The sequence below is a fragment of the Haplochromis burtoni genome, unplaced genomic scaffold (genome assembly GCF_018398535.1).
Source record: "Haplochromis burtoni strain Fernald_Lab_line unplaced genomic scaffold, NCSU_Asbu1 Contig_84, whole genome shotgun sequence".
NCBI lineage: Eukaryota > Metazoa > Chordata > Actinopteri > Cichliformes > Cichlidae > Haplochromis > Haplochromis burtoni.
Window position 1 is genome coordinate 1,578,290 of NW_024582445.1, and position 17,478 is coordinate 1,595,767.

A 17,478-nucleotide genomic window follows, 5' to 3' on the forward strand; every position below is an offset into this window, starting at 1 on the left:
CTTCATTGAGTCCTCCACAGTGATCACTTTTTTTTTTTTTGCAGGATTTTAACTAAGTGGAGTCCCGTGTGATACATTGCTTAACAATACAAACTGTGTTGCAAAGTCAGATCGCGCCACCTACTGCTTGAAAGTATTAACTACAACAAGCTGTTTCAAGGTTCATGCCAGTATTAACACTTTGTTGCATCAGAACCCAAACTGGTGATGCATTTAATACAATAATCTGTTCAAGAGATTAGATTTTTTTTTATTCAAAAACAAACAAACAAACAAAAATCAAACCCTCATGTGCAATTCACTTGTATTTTTATTTTTTTATTCCTATTTATCCCCTTTTGTATATTTTATTTATATTTGTCTCTGTATTTATGTATGTGTGTGTGTGTGTGTGTGTGTGTGTGTATAACAATTCTGTAACTGTAACTTCGGTCATTGCTGTGCTTTTTTGTGGAAATCGAATTTCCCAGAGGAACCCACCTGAGGGATTAATAAAGTTCTATCTTATCTTATTTCTATACTTTACATACACATCACAGGATAATGGAATATGTCTTACAAGTTGCTCCTCAGACTCTTTTAAGGTAGAACAGTATGATAAACACATTTGTTACCAAATAAAGACTCTAAAGAATTCATGTCACACTGAAAAAGAGCACTTGGGTTTCCTCCAGTTCTCTCATCACGTAGTCACTTGTTCATTAGAACAGAAGAATTCACAAACTTCTTCTCTGGATGGTGTAAATTAAGATACAATTCAAAAGGGGAATAATTAGAAATAAAGAAGCACCAAACTGTGGACTCAGTCTGAAAATTGACTCAAACTGTTCGGTCATTGCAACTGTTAAAATAATTTAAAGAATATTACATAGAATAGAATAAAAGCTGCAAGATATTACACTGTATAAACACTTGTTTTGCTATTATCACATGGTCAATAAACTAATATACAATAAGCCAACTGTACATTGAACCGAAATACCTTTGTGTTTACAGCAAACATACTATTACAGCTTAATGCTTGCCTCACCACACATTCTTTGTTCTTGAATGCAAATATGCAGCTGATCGTCTGACAACAAAACTGCTCACACCTGCTTTGTAAAAGCACTTGAACAAGCAGTTTTTCTGGCTGCATGCGATTCTGCTGTAGTGCATTTGCAGGTATGGAAAGCAGACTGGTCTTTAGTAGTGCGGACTGTTGACAACGCAATGTTCCCAATCCCTGGCCATTTCTGTCACTGTGACCATGTCACAAACCGTCCATCATGGCCAGAAGGTCGTCCCCTTTGTTGCTGACACTGGGAGACTGATCTCCTGACTCTGTAAATTCACCCATGATCTTGGCCAACTCTGCATTGGCTTGCTGGTCCTGAAAGACAATAAAACGCACCAATCAGAGTGTTGGATGGGCCATTACAGGGATTTGAGCCTCATCACAGTAAATCTGGTTGGTCTGGCAAAGCCTCACATCTTGAATCAATTACTATACAGTCTTAAGCCCAACACTGAGATAAGTAACATTTAGCCCTCAGCGCAATAAAGGTTTTATCAGAGGCAGGAACAAATAGTCCATCAGTGGTTCGACTGGATTTCCCCCGCCCCCCTGTCAGAGATAAGAAGCCTTGATTCAGTCTTTTTGAAGTTTACCTCTCTTGCTTCTTGGTTCAAAGGGGCGAGCAATAGGGCATTTGTTCAGATCTGAAATGTATCCTTTCACCTGCTGTATGACGGATGCTACTTTAATAAACAGTCTAGAACCTCTATGAAAGCTGTGCTCATGGCTGTTACAATGAGTCCTATAATTCAAATAATTCCATGAAGAGTCCTGATCATGCATTGAGATTTTTCAGAACTAAGGTCTGTTTTCAGATAAGTTTCATTTCACTGGAAAAGCAAGATGTTTATATATGGAGGTTAAAGTGGGAGAAGAGCGGCACCCCATCAGAGATAGAAGGGAAAGGGAAGCAGATTGTCTAAAGCATAACAAATACCAGTGTAATTTTGTAAGTTTTCCTGGTCTGTAATCAGTTGTGTAGTTTCTGCAGTGACAAAAACAACAAAGTTCTCATAGTGTTGAAAAGAACAACAATACTGAGATTTTCAATTTTATAGTCTACCCTTGCCCTTTGATGACAAATTGCTTTTCTGTAAATAAATATGCCAATTACACACACACACACACACACACACACACACACACACACTACAAAAAATGCTGGATATGCAGCTTTCCTACACAAGTTGGCTGCGATTTAAGGTCATTTAGATTTACCTTGGTTGCTTGGATGTTTATGACTCCATATGAAAGCTCATCGGGTCTTGATATTAATGCCTCTCTGTAACAGAGTCACAGTGTTACTTCTGATTGTTTCAAAGAAAATAAAAAGTATTTTCACATTTGGAATAGTAATGAAATCATTACATCTGATACATACAGTGGGGCAAAAAAGTATTTAGTCAGCCACCGATTGTGCAAGTTCCCCCACCTAAAATGATGACAGAGGTCAGTAATTTGCACCAGAGGTACACTTCAACTGTGAGAGACAGAATGTGGAAAAAAAAAAAATCCATGAATTCACATGGTAGGATTTGTAAAGAATTTATTCGTAAATTAGGGTGGAAAATAAGTATTTGGTCACCTCAAACAAGGAAAATCTCTGGCTCTCACAGACCTGTAACGTCTTCTGTAAGAAGCTTTTCTGTCCCCCACTCGTTACCTGTATGAATGGCACCTGTTTGAACTCATCTGTATAAAAGACACCTGTCCACAGCCTCAAACAGTCAGACTCCAAACTCCGCCATGGCCAAGACCAAAGAGCTTTCGAAGGACACCAGGAAAAGTATTGTAGACCTGCACCAGACTGGGAAGAGTGAATCTACAATAGGCAAGCAGCTTGGTGTGAAAAAAAATCAACTGTGGGAGCAATCATCAGAAAATGGAAGACATACAAGACCACTGATAATCTCCCTCGATCTGGGGCTCCACGCAAGATCTCATCCCGTGGGGTCAAAATGATCATGAGAACGGTGAGCAAAGATCCCAGAACCACACGGGGGGACCTGGTGAATGACCTGCAGAGAGCTGGGACCAAAGTAACAAAGGTCACCATCAGTAACACACTACAACGGCAGGGAATCAAATCCCGCAGTGCCAGACGTGTTCTGCTGCTGAAGCCAGTGCATGTCCAGGCCCGTCTGAAGTTTGCCAGAGAGCACATGGATGATACAGCAGAGGATTGGGAGAATGTCATGTGGTCAGATGAAACCAAAGTAGAACTTTTTGGTATAAACTCAACTCGTCGTGTTTGGAGGAAGAAGAATACTGAGTTGCAACCCGAGAACACCATACCTACTGTGAAGCATGGGGGTGGAAACATCATGCTATGGGGCTGTTTTTCTGACAAGGGGACAGGACGACTGATCCGTGTTAAGGACAGAATGAATGGGGCCATGTATCGTGAGATTTTGAGCCAAAACCTCCTTCCATCAGTGAGAACTTTGAAGATAAAACGAGGCTGGGTCTTCCAACATGACAATGATCCAAAACACACCGCCCGGGCAACAAAGGAGGGGCTCCGTAAGAAGCATTTGAAAGCCCTGGAGTGGCCTAGCCAGTCTCCAGACCTCAACCCCATAGAAAATCTGTGGCGGGAGTTGAAAGTCCGTGTTGCTCGGCGACAGCCCCAAAACATCACTGCTCTCGAGAAGATCTGCATGGAGGAATGGGCCAAAATACCAGCTACTGTGTGTGCAAACCTGGTAAAGACCTATAGTAAACGTTTGACCTCTGTTATTGCCAACAAAGGTTATGTTACAAAGTATTGAGTTGTATTTTTGTTATTGACCAAATACTTATTTTCCACCCTGATTTACGAATAAATTCTTTACAAATCCTACCATGTGGATTCGATTTTTTTTTTCCCACATTCTGTCTCTCACAGTTGAAGTGTACCTCTGGTGCAAATTACTGACCTCTGTCATCATTTTAGGTGGGGGAACTTGCACAATCGGTGGCTGACTAAATACTTTTTTGCCCCACTGTATGGACACTCACTCTTCTTCTTCGTCAGTAGCAAAGAGGCTAATTCGGAAGCCAGTGTCTGCGTTTCCTGGTTTCTGAACTTCTAACCCTCCCATTAACCTGGCCAGCAGGTTCAGTTCCTCTTTGGCCAGAGGGTTTGGAGCAGCGCTGACCTGTTGACACACAACGGTGTGTTAAATTTAAAAGTGAAGTTGTATGCTTTACATTTATAATCGTTTTGTGCGTTATTGAAATTGTCAGTTTTCACCTTTGTATGCTGAGCAGAATTTTTAGATGTGCCAGACATGTGAGTTTCCACTGGGCGACTTACACTGTACCTACATTTTGGGGTTTTTTTTAAAAAAGGGAGAAAACGTGTCAACATACAATGGTGTTCAAACACTGATAATGAAACAGTCTTTCAACATTGTAAGAATGGTTTGTACAATTTTAAAGTGAAAAAGGAAACAATGCACACCAAGACATCTGTGCTCTGCTAAGTTTTGACTAGTGTCAGACCAAAATTTGGTTTTTAGGGCTTTGTGCACATACTTCACAAGGAAATGCCAGATGATGAAATTTTCAAAGCTGTGACTCACTGCTTAAGCTTTTAATGAACAATTCACAGCTTAAGCAATGAAAGCAGCTGCCTATCATTCTGAAAAACATCAATTATTAGCAAAAACGGAGGGTGGGGTTTGGAAAACTAAGAGAACTTTCAGAGAGAAATTGTAGGATTACTAAAAAAAAAAAAAAGCTGTTGTTTGAATGCAAAAGGCCTTCGGGAAGATTTAACACGAAGCTGAACTGTTCTGTTGTGCTGCAACAGCTGTGCAAACGTGACCACCATCAGAAGAAAACATTTCCTGTATCCTTACCACAAAACTAAGCATCAGACGTTTGCAAATCAACACCTAAACCAAACCTTGTGCATTGTGGAAACAAGTACTACAGACTGACATTTTTAGAGCTACATTCAGCAAAGGTATATGTGTAGAATAAAAGGATGGTGATTTTAATCAAATGCACCCCTCTCCAGCTGTGCAGGATAGGTTGAATTTGATATGCTTTAGGCTCTTGTGGTAGCCAGTGCAACTAGTAGAAAGAAGAATTAATTAATTTAAGCAAATTCTGGAAACTAAACACAGTATTAGTTAAAAAAAAAAAAAAAATGCCGTCCACAACAAGATAATGATCCTTAACACAATACACTACCTCAAGGGTGCTTTTGCAGTTCCTTTCATTATCCTTTATAAAAGTTAATCAGGTAATTTCTCTTTTGTGTGCTTAAAATCCCTCTCGTCCTGGCTTACCATCACAAAAAATGAAAACTGCATAAAAACAACAAGGCATGTTTATATAAGGGAAGATTCCAGCATCGTACATGTTTGTGCCCAGTTTTGTGACTCTATCACCAAAGATGTCAAAAGAGCCTTCACGGAGTGCAGTGGTATAGTTCCCTCCATTATTGAACTTCAGCCTGGTGAATTCCTCACCTGTACAGCTGAACATCCTACAAAAAAATGACATACACACACACACATGAGAGAAATAGAGACAGGAAAGCATTTAGTACATAGTATGATAAAGAGCCTTTATTTCCTGCTTAAATGTTTCACACAGCAAATCCTTAAGAATTTTGATCCAAGCTAAACGTGCACGGTATCTAAAATTAGAAGTCAAATACTTCTTGAACGAGACCTCTGTAATGCAATTAGCTACAGATAAGCTTACGTAAAATCAGATTACGGTGTCCAAGTAAGATAGCAAAGAGACAATATGCAAGACAAAGCAGCAGACATTAAAGTTCAATGAAAAGAGAAAGAGTATATTATCAAAGCCACCTATTTAGTCTTACTTATTGACAATATTCTTTAAACTTCAGACTGCCTGGGTCTGAGGGATAAGAGCTCTTTACTGTGGTACCTTATCAAGCCAGGGACTTGAGTGCCATGGGGCACAGGACCACTGGTGGGAAGAACAAAGCGGCCATTTGAATTCTGCACTTTGTCCTTGAGGAAAATAGAAACCTGCCATAGAAGAAGGTACAAACACAGAGAAAGTAAACATTAACTGAACAAGCAGGAAAAAATTAGTTATACCATCTTCATAATAAAAAGTCACAAATGATGACTCACCCTTATATGCATGTCTTGAAAGAAGATAAGAAGAGTTTGTCTAATCAGCTGGAATTCACCACTGGACAAAGGCGTATACATCTAAAAATACATATTGGTATTAAAAAAAAATCTAAACTGGTGAAAACATTTATTTATGCTGGCGGTACTGGCAACACAGAATTGAAATCGCTAGCTTAGATGGCTTTCTTTGTCTTAAGTGGGCCTTCATAGCTTGCTTGGTCATTTCTAACACAAGAGGTGAGTTTTGTCTTGGAGGAGAAGGCCTGAGGAGAAGTAGTGACTCTCAGTACATCACCAGCTGCAGTATAAGAGTGTTAAACCAGTTCATATGCCACGTGATTACACTCTTATTAAGAATGTCCTTGATTTTCTTTCCCCCATGAGCTTTTCTTATCTTCTTCATTTATCTTTATGTAGTTAACCAAGGGGAGCTTCTTTGCATGCTACTTTTTTTTTTAAAACCATATACATCTTGCTGCAAACTGCAGAAAAAAAAATCCCCACAAGCAATATAAAATATTTCTGACTATATTTTCTTGTAACAAATGTGAAGACAGCAAAGTCCCACATGTAGTACCTCTATCAGCTGTCGGTAAGTCTCATCAACCTGGCTGAGAATGCTGGGAGTATCTTTCACAAAGTCTTTGATTGCATCCATGTGGTTGAAGGACACAAGGAGGATGTCCTTAGGTCGTGGACAGAGAAGCACCTGATACTTGAAAGCCATGGTCATCAAGTCATAGAGCTATGAACAGGGACACATTCATCAACACATTGTCTTAGGCATCAGAAATAAATGCATGCCGTTTTTGAGTGATAAACAGTAGAGGGAGACATAGTATGTAAATGAATGTGCCTTATGCTTAAACACAACAAAAATGTTACATTATACACTTGATTTATATTGATTGGCATGAAGGCAAATCTAATGAAAAGGCTGTGATAAAAACATCTCTGTGTGGTTTTGAAGAAATGTAACTGGTGCATGGATAGAAAGTCAATGCTTGTAATTAAAAATGCAAACAAAATATTGGGAGCACAAGAGTAAAGGCTGTATATGAATACATGATGTCTTACCTTGTCCATACTAGCTTGATTGAGTCTCATTATGGATGCGTGGGCCAACCTGTCAAACACGGTCCGTAGGGCCTTCTTGGAATAAAGCTCCTGTGGCTTAAAAAGCTCCTCCAGGAACTTTTTGTTAAACATGGTGGTGATGATGTCATTCATAACTATTCAGACAAGCAATTAAGCACAAAATGTTAATTAAGGTTAGACAAATGCCCTTCCCATACTATTGGCTCAGAAGCAGGCAGATTAGCGCTCTACACTCTACATTGCCGAAAACGATTTTACCCAGAGCTGAAACCCAAAGACCCTAACAAAGCAGCAGACCTATTTATCAGAAATCCTACAGCCAAAGATGTTTTTTTGGAGGGTGGGGGGAGGTTTTGCCTTTTTTTTTTACCAGTATTGCAGCAGCAATACTTACCTTAACTAAACCTTTAGGGTTTAGTTAAAAAGTGCTTACATTTTAGATCACTCAAGTTTGGGAAAGTAACATTATTTTGTGGCTAACTTACTGGGGGTTCAAGGTATATGACTAATTCACTTTGGTTCATGAAGTGAAGTAATTTGTCCAGCATATGTATGCGAACGCCACCTTGGAAGCTTGAAAACTGGAGTTTTGGAATACAGACACACATAAGAAAGGTTGTTACAACCAATGAAGCAGGACATTGTTTGTCAGCTCATCCGTTATTCATTCATTATTTACGCATGGCATGGGTTCAGGCTAAGCCAAAGCAGAGCAAAAGAGCTACTAATGCATCAGCGCCTCATTGCGTCTTGTTATAATACCTCTCTTTCTGTCCGCCTCTATCCAGCCAGGTATTGTGGAAACTTTATCAATCCAAAGGGAAATGGTACGTAAGTAAACAGCTGATTTTAAGACTGCCACGTGTGCTGGTGGTTAATGCTTAACATCATCTAATATCATTTTACAACAAACCAGTGATATCTTTTAAACTGACAGAGCGGCAACAATACACAATTGTTTTACAGGGCTTTACAGTCACACTCTCCTACGAAAAGACATGTCTTATTTTGACTTTCTGATTCGACAGAGACACCGACATCATCAATACAGAAACAAGCAAACGAACAACATACATGTGCACTTACTGCGGTCTAACATTAATATTTTTTCTGGAACAGGATAACAATTGTGTTGCTAGCTGGAAAGCTGCTAAACTAGCTACCTTTCTTAGCTTTGTCAGCAGGGATATTCTGAGCTCGGAGACGCTGGTCTAGGATGTACAACATTTCCCCGCCGAGATTAATGAAAAGCAGCGGCAGAGTCCTTGAAGACATGATGGAATTTGAACAGCTGAATCTTTCCAGACAAAACAGCTAGCTCGAATGTTTTAGCTGGTGGGTAGTCTGTCTGTTTGGTAAAGCCGCTTCTGGTTGCCAGGCCACGAAATAAATAGCCAATCAGAGCCCTATGTAGTAAATACGTAAAAGAAAGGGGCGGGATTAGACGAGGTACAACCGCGTTGTAAATTAGAAGCTCACTGATTAGAGATAGATGGACCATTTTTCACCATGTAGTCATACATATTATATAATTATATATAATATAATGCAAACCAGTGGTTTCATGGCAAGTCTAAGCATTCTAACCAGTACAATTCGACTTATATGACAATTATAACGATATTATAATTCATAAGGAAGATCAACCTTTTACTCAGCTGCTCACAACTGATTTACGATAATACCCAACAATCTTTTCTAGAAGCTTTTTTGGACGTTTTTAGTTGCATAACTCTTACGTTGAGAAATAAATGATATAAGGTGAGCCATCAAATTTCAAAAAGTTGTTCAAAAAATGTGATGCCTGTTGAAAATGCACTTTATTTACAATAATACACAATTGCTCTTGCAAGTTAGGGCCAAAGATTTAATACACACATAAATGCATACTTCATTAAATGCTTTTTTTGGTTTGCATGAAAGCTCCATGGGTAAACAAGTTACTTCCACAATAGCTGAGCATCATGAAAAACTCTTGTTACTGTGAAATCTCTCCATTCCTGATGCGGATTTCTCTTGCCATCCTGCACATTTCACAATGTCCACAGAAGAAGATCATCAAGGCGTCGTTACATATTGTTCCCTGTGGTTAAAAGATTGCATAAATTACAGAAATGTTGCAGATTTCTCAATTGTGGGAAACGCACAAAATTTCCTATGTTTGCAAAATCTGTGTCTTTCATAAAAGCAAGACTGAAACAGACTATCATACGTGCAATACTTACAACCTAAAGACTAATTGCATAAGGTACGGTATTCTGAAGTTTGGATTTTATAATAACTGCATTGAGTTGCATGGGTAACATACCTGAATACCATAGGTTAATCTCATGTGAGTCCTCATGGCTGTTAAGCCTCCAGGCACGCAACCCAAACAGCAGTTTTCACCATACTTATTTGCTGTGTAGCAGCTCAGTGCCAGTGGACAAAAACAACCGACGGCACCTAAACAACACGAGTACATTTATGAATGTCTAAAACGAACAAAACAAAGTGTGCATGCACAAATGATGTGTCTTGTACTTACAGACCAAACAGTCACTGCAGCAGGCACACAAGCCTGTGCTCCACTCTCCTGTTTGAACATTAGTCCCATAGCCGCCAGCACCTGGTTGATGGGTGACCACTGGGTTTGACATTTGGATTACTTGGTCTGTTTATTTGCTCTGTGATTTAAGTACCTAGTCAAAAACACATTAGAGAGCATTAGATATTTGCACACTAATTAACATCACATATTTACAGAAAACCCTCCTCAACACAGCATGCAACAGTTTACTCTGTCATTTGAGGTAAATCAAATTATGATTTAAAAAATACTTTTTGGACTTTCCCTGTAAAATATATATTTCTAAATAAAACATTGTTGCAGGAATACGTTAGTGTAACATGGACTATTTTCACAATATCGTATGAAAGATAGCCATGTATGTGGTTTTTAACCCAAAGAACAAATGAAAGCCCATGTTATCTTGTATCAAGGCAGCCATAACGGAAAGGCCAACTTTTAACTATAACATGCGCACGAATTGCAAATATAATTTTTATGTTTAATTTAAGAATATTTAACTTTTAAGTTTATCTGCTGCGAAAGGAAAAAATGGTGTCACTTACCAGAAGAGTGTGAGAGTATGAGCTCCACCTGCTCAAAATGACAAGTTGCACACCACACAGGAAATTGTGACGAGCTTGAGCTGTGAAACGCTGGTTTGGCAACAGCCTGCACTTTCTGGGGACGACAAAGATCTGTGGCGATTCACTGGCAAAAAATCAGTCCATTAACAGGAATTGCTTTTTTTTTTTGTCTGATAAAGTGTACAACCTCAAATCACAAGGTCACAAGCACATGTATGTGACTGAGAGTTTAAAGTTTTTCTGATCTCATGACAGATCAGTAGACTTCAGGGAAGCCATGCAGTTAGAATTGTTAAGGTCACACTTTCATATGACACCCACAAATGCAACACGTTCGTGTCTTGAGGTTTTAATCTATTAGAACACTATATCACTAGTGCAGCATGCAAAAGAAGGGATGGATTTACTCAGGATTTGAATAAGCACAAAACTATACGAAACTAAAGCCTTCTTTTCATATTAATATATAATGTAAAAATAGCTTTTAATGAAAATGCCGGTCTTGTTATACCCTATATGAGAATTAAATTAACCTTGCCTCGTGATGTTGTACATTTAAATCCGATGCTTTAGCAACCTCACCAATTTTTACAATATAACACTATGCCAGGAATGTCAGGAATTCTTAATTAGATTTTTTTAACAATTTCTCTCTAACTTGAATTAACTTACTGTACATTTAAACAACACTCAAAAAGATAAATGATACTGCATTCTACCAACAAGCATTTTATGACCCTAAACATAGTTGGATTAAGTCAATCTCATGTTTCCACAAAGCCTGAATACTGCTTCAACAGTACTCTTCCAGGAAGAAGTCCTTATCTGATATGCCTCAACTTGGTACAAATGAGGTGAACTGCCACTGACAGCTGATTAACAAAACATAAAAACAAAAACAAAACACACACCGGTGCTGATATGAAGCCATAATAACGCACAGAGTCGATCTAGTGATAATATTTTAGCGCTAGTTTTTTGCCATGTGGTTTAACACAGAGTATCCTCTCAGATAAAATGGAGAATTTGCAGTGTAGGTTTATTTCTAATTAGCATATTAATACTATACTTGAGTTTCTGGCTTCCTGGTTTTCTAAAATGAGATCTTAAATTAATACATCTAGAAGTCATGCTTTAGTTCAATTACAATTTGGAGGATTATTCCAACCCAGCTTTCTCAGATATTTTATTCTTATTAATCTTTGACATCTCCAGACAGTTCTGGTATCAGAATGACAACAATAGAAAGTAAAATCGTGTGACGGCAGCATGGGAAAAACATTTATTTATCTACATGATACATCACTACATCTGAAGGTGTACAGATTGTGGCTTTTGTCTCATTAGATCTCAGCTGCATTTGTCTTTGCTGACTCCGTGTCTGTGGAGCCTGAACTCTGCTTTATCTTCAGCCTCTGCTCTGCTTTTTGCTTTTGCACTGCTTTGAAGACCTGAGATGACACACACAGACACACAAACACATATGACCAAGTGTTAGTGGGGGGCATAAAATAACACCTTTAATGTATAGACAAGAGTTTCCAGAAGGCTTGAGTAATGCCCTAGATGCTCTATATGCTACACTTCCATTACACTTGTGTGTAATGGAAAGTTTTAAGTTTTTCCCAACAGATATGAGTATACATTAATGTGCCGTTAATAAATAACAGCTTCATTTATTTGCTACCTTAATGCAGAATTCTTTCTTGGCCATCCAGCGACGGGTGGCCCGTCTGTAGTACTCTGGGGGGAAGGTGTATGTGATGCCCAGCTGCTCACACACTTTCTCAAAGGCATCGTAGCGAATCAACCGAAGGTGTTTCAAAATCTTTTTCCTTCGGTCAATGGCCATAAGCATTCGCCTCTTGTTTGCTTTATCCTAGCATCAAACAACACAGAATATCGAAAGTAAATACAAACAGAGCAACATGCGCTAGAAATCAGGACACCTACTGAGGAACAGCTGCTTCGTCATGCCACATAAAAACAGTTGTTAATTTTAATAAAATTGTTTAGGCTATGATGTAACACGGAAACTTCCGACCTTGGCCATGCTACGCATCTTTTTATTTAATGTGGGGGAGTACACAGGATATCCTGTAGCACATGCAGGCCTCACAAAAGCAGAGAGGAAATGTGGAGAGACGTATTCATACATGAAACTTCCAGTGGTGAGAGTCAAGTGCTCTACATGTGTTACGTCATTTTAATCTGTCAACCTAACAAATTTGCTGATTAATTTAAATGCATTTTATTCTCACCTTATGATGTTTTTGCAAATGTTCCTGGTAGTTTCGGATTCTAGCAGTCAATATAGCCACTGAGGAGAGAAAGAACAGGAGAATTTCAACATCGCATAATAAATAAAAGTTGTATCCCGTGTTTTTTTTCAGTGAAGAAACTATGTGCAACATAATGAAAAATATAGCACCTCACCTTGTACTTCCTCTGAGCTTCGGTCACTCTCATCTCTCTGGACCTTTGCAATTAGCTGTTCTTGTTTTAGCTGTAGCTTTTCCTTCTGAAGATGAGATTATTATTATTAGTTATTAACGCTGAACTACTCGTTTATGCCTCTGCTTTCCCACAAGAGGGCCAAACAATGTACATAAAAAAGACAAACTTACATGACTAGCCAACTCCAGTGAAAGAAGCCTTTTGACAAGATCATCAGTTCTGTTAGCAGAAAATACATTAGTGTTAGAAGAGTAGACCAATCACTATGTGCGTCCACTTTTATAAAATAATTAATAGAAAGTCTGAATTTTAATCATTTTGTATATGTTTACGTTTGAGCAAGGGGAACAGCCGCATAATCCATCTTCAGCATTGTTGGAGGAAGATCGTTGAGTTGGCTCTCAGGTCCTGGAGGAAAAATACTTTTTGGATTTTTCTTTCTTTAACTTATGTACACATTTAAAAATGCTCACATGCGCACACTATGGTGATGATAGTTCCTCTTAAATACCTGTCTTCTTCTTCTTTGCAGCCCGGGCATAGTGTCTCACTGGCTGTGGAACAGCAAAGCTTCCTGCAACAGAGAAATCAGATGCATCACTGCAAACATTCACGTTTAGTAGATTCAAAATGTTACTTTCAGTTGTTATTCACAAGAGATCACCACAGCAGGCAGCTCCACGTGTTTGGTTTGGCCGGATTCTCTCATGATGTAACCCCGAAAGGATTTGTGCCTCCCTCCAGGGATCTAATTCTCCCTCAAGGGATCGAATTGGGGATTGTTCACTTGTCTGGCAAATGTGTAAAACACTACACTACAGAGCCACTGCTTAGGAGATTAAACTCATTTTAAAAGTAGAAGGGAACAAGGGAATCGTTGCTTTGCTAATGATTTATTTTATTAAAAAAGGCCTCAATTTCCTCAGCTGAGGTCAGTATTCATGATTCCAAAATAAGGAAGACACTCAAAACACTCGCATCTATGGGGAAGTTCCGGGGCAGAAACCACTGCTGCTGATCTTGCTGATCGCTCAAAAACCTTTGGGGTCAGCATCATAAGCACATAATAAAAATAGTCAAGTTTGATTCCCGTTGCTCCTTCTCGAGGTGAATGATTTACTGTAATCGACGGAACTATGAATTCTGCGCTCTACCAGAAAATCCCGTAAGAGAATGTCCAGCAATCGTTTTGTACCCTGAAGCTCAAGCGCACTTGGCTTATGCAACAGGACAATGATCAAAAACAAGCCAGCAGGTCCTCTGAATGGCTTTAAAACAACAACAGAAAAGACAAAAAAAACAACAACCCCAAAACAAAGCAAACAACAGAAAATTAAAAATACAATGACAGTTTTGGAGTGGTTTATTCAAAGTCCAGACTTAAATCTGATAGAAATGCTTTGACATGACCTTTCATGTCATTGTGACTAAAAGAATTCCACAAAGAGTGAGCCAAAAATTCCTCCACAATGATGTGAAGGACTCATTGCCACTTATTGCAAATGAATGACTGCCAAAGGTAACACAGTGTTCTTAGATTTAGATGAATTAATTTTCCACATAGGTTGAGGTAGGTTTGGGTAACTTTTTTTCCCCTAAAAAAAGAAAACAACAAAAAAAAAAAAGCCTTTTCTATTTACTTGGGTTCTCATCTTCTATTGAAGTTTGTTTGATGATCTGAAATATGAGTGTGACAAATAAGCCCAAAGACACAGCAAGAGCGTAAGAGAGCTGTATGAAAAACAACAAAGCCTGAAAGTTACTTATAATCTCTAACATTTATTTGTGAATAAGCTATTTTAAATTATGAGGAGTATTGTCCCTCTAAATATTATCCCGAAATACTCCAAGATCTTCCTTCCTATAAGCATGAATGGAAATGATTCAAAAACACAGCAGGTAATAGGGTAGCATAAGCAGACCCCTAAGTTCTGGGATAACTTTACTATCCTATTTGTAGAGAAACACCTCTCTGGGATAATACATAATAAAAACATTTCTGCTGCAAGCTGAGTTGTCAGAAAATCATTAATTTATTATAACAAAAAAAATAAAATACATAAATGAAATCTACAGGATGATGAAACGACTCATGAAGCTTAATTTGCGTGACTGATGGAGAAACTTGTAGAGTAAAACTAAGATAATCTTTCTAAAACGGTTGTCAAACACTCACCCTAAAACGCAACTATGTACATATCAGATGGCGATAAGAGCAGTGGTTTTCAATATCAAAATAGCAAATGATGTCACTTCCTCTCTAATGTTATGCGACAGTTCAGCCCTCCTTCAAAAATCCACCAACGTGTGCAACTAATATTGCAATCCACTGAAGGAAACTCATCAGGAAAGAGCTTTTCACCGAGTTTTCACCTGGCAGTAATCTTTGCTGTTGAGAATAGTTTAATAGAAATTCTCTGTACCTTATTTTAAAGTTATCAACAGCAGAAACCAAAGTAAAAAATTTCAAGGTAGCATACATTTTTCTTGAGACACTGCTGGTGATTTCAATTCTGATAGACTGCAGTGTACAGCGTACAAACCTTGGGTTAAAAAGTATTTATTTGCTGTATTAGTCATAGCACTGTAGAGAGAAGCGGCCTGCAAGCCAAACAGCTCTTATTCATGCCTGTCACTGAAGGGCTGGCAAACCTGTGACTGTCAGTGCATAGGCTGCAACAGTGAGAAAAAAAAAGAAAGAAAAAAAAGCTGTCATATTCTAGTAGACTTGAGGGGGGAAATGAAAGAAAAGCTTCTGTAGATGCTCCAGATATTATGATAAGAAAGCAAGATATTGCATCAGATTAAGCAGCAAAGAAGTGCAGAAGGGGAGATAACCACAAAAACATTTAGGGGAGAAAAGTTTCAAGTAGCTAAAGCACTACACTGTTACCTAGTCCTCTTTTAGAGGCTTTGTGTCAAAAATATTTCTGATATTCTTTTTGTTTGTTTCACACCCTGTGTGTGCAACAACCCTCTGATTAGCAGGCATCAGTTTTGCACACGGAGGTGTGTGAAAAGAGCTGTGAGAGGCTCTTCAAAGTCCCTCTATCTGAGAGTTGACAAGCTATCCTGTCTACTTAGAAATTACACACAAATCAACCCCCCAAAAAAGCAAAACTCAGATGTCCCAGTTTTCCACACAGCATGCATTTATTGATCTATGTGGGAGCTGAGACTGTGTGAAAAGTATGAAAAGAGAATCAAGACTCCACATGAAGATGTAACCCGGTTTGTGCACACCAGGAGATCCTTGCGCACTTTAATATTTTTAGACTGTCGTATGCACAGAAAGTTTTTGGAAGGGAAAATGAGCAAATCTGCAACAAAGGAAGCAGGACTTAAAACAACAGCCAATTCAGACTGTGAAACTGCCCTGTGTTTACACTGCTTGGTTTTGCGTGTGGCATCATATCCTACCTGAGAAAAAAAAATATCAGCCACACATAGTTGTACACATTTGAAACTCAACAAATCTGTAAGAATCTATGAGAAATCCCACACTTGGCATTTTTCATAGACTCAACAAAAGAAATATGAACATATGGGTTTTTGTGAAAGACTGTTTTCAATGACAAGTAGCTGAGCAGCTGACGAAACACCTGCCAGTAACTTCACACTGTCTTGGTGGTGTGGAGAGAACTGTGTAATAGAAAAATGAATTGCGTAGGGAGGCTGTGCAAAGCCGATTACTACACTTTGGAGTACGTTATGGTGAAAATCGTTTCAGACGTCAAGTATGCGGTCTTTCCGCTTATCAGGGTAACATGTAGCTCCGCCAACAGTGCCGCCTGCCGTTCGTGTTAGTTACTTCCCAAGAAGACCTAGCGAAATTACGAACTGCTCACAGAAACACATGTTTTGACTGATATTTACCCACAAGAAAGTTTTGTCTTCCTCACACTTACCACTTCTCACTTTTGGTCCTGACAGTAAACTCGACCTGTTCGTCCACGGTTTGACTGATGCAGCACAACAGAGAGCTGCCGAGCTTTCCCGCAAAACACTAGCTTGGACCTTGAGAACTGCCCTCAGGCCTATGTTTGTGAACATGGCTCACAGTATAGATAACAAAGACGGAGAATAAACTGTCTAAAACTGCTGAAAAATTCGTCCAATAATCACACTCGACCCCTACATGAGGATCGCCATTTTGGTTAGACTAAACTAGCCGAGTAGCGATTGCGAGATGCTGTACTAGGCTAAAATAACAATCCCAGAGCACGTCGATAAAAACGAGCGTAAAACGACTTTTGGAATCTTTCATCGTTACATTTCATTATTATTATTATTTTCAGTGACAATTGTTTGGTTTAATAATTGAAGCAGTCACAGTTAATGAGAAGTGCCCCCTCCCAAAATTATTACTGTTACTTTTAAATAAAAAGCAGTAAAAAGAGCACTGATGGTAATAAACTGTCAATTTATAACTGCTGACATACATGCTGTGCAAACCTCCTAAAATACTACCCGTTTCTTTGCTGGGAAAAGGGGAAATTGGTGTATTGAAACGGGGAAATACAATATATAAGACAAAAACAGAGTTTGTACAATGCTAAATTATTTGGTATGACCACATTCTTCAACATAACCAGGACTCTCTTGGGCAAACTTTCTTGTAGT

At 38.8% G+C, this 17,478-nt stretch overlaps 2 protein-coding genes across 3 annotated transcripts; both read right to left on the reverse strand.

The window, feature by feature from the left end:
* Window positions 1-407: 407 nt before the first annotated feature.
* oscp1b (organic solute carrier partner 1b) lies at window positions 408-11,744 on the reverse strand. Of its 2 annotated transcripts, XM_005925570.3 has the most exons (14): window positions 10,378-11,744; window positions 9,791-9,944; window positions 9,572-9,708; window positions 8,427-9,346; window positions 8,026-8,067; window positions 7,243-7,397; window positions 6,743-6,910; window positions 6,163-6,243; window positions 5,951-6,054; window positions 5,409-5,537; window positions 4,293-4,362; window positions 4,058-4,197; window positions 2,276-2,339; window positions 408-1,372 (listed from the first exon to the last, which is right to left on the reverse strand). In XM_005925570.3, the coding sequence occupies exons 4-14, from the start codon at window positions 8,536-8,538 to the stop codon at window positions 1,253-1,255; spliced, it is 1,185 nt and encodes a 394-aa protein (XP_005925632.1). In that variant the 5' UTR covers window positions 8,539-9,346; window positions 9,572-9,708; window positions 9,791-9,944; window positions 10,378-11,744; the 3' UTR covers window positions 408-1,252. The 2 variants fall into 2 exon arrangements, with proteins under 2 accessions (XP_005925632.1, XP_005925633.1); XM_005925571.3 differs by lacking the exon at window positions 8,026-8,067.
* Window positions 11,742-16,908, reverse strand: mrps15 (mitochondrial ribosomal protein S15). The gene is made up of 8 exons (XM_005925572.3): window positions 16,764-16,908; window positions 13,367-13,429; window positions 13,188-13,263; window positions 13,026-13,074; window positions 12,835-12,919; window positions 12,660-12,718; window positions 12,086-12,277; window positions 11,742-11,849 (listed from the first exon to the last, which is right to left on the reverse strand). Exons 1-8 carry the CDS (start codon window positions 16,906-16,908, stop codon window positions 11,742-11,744), a joined length of 777 nt encoding a protein of 258 aa, XP_005925634.1.
* Between the last annotated feature and the right edge of the window lie 570 nt (window positions 16,909-17,478).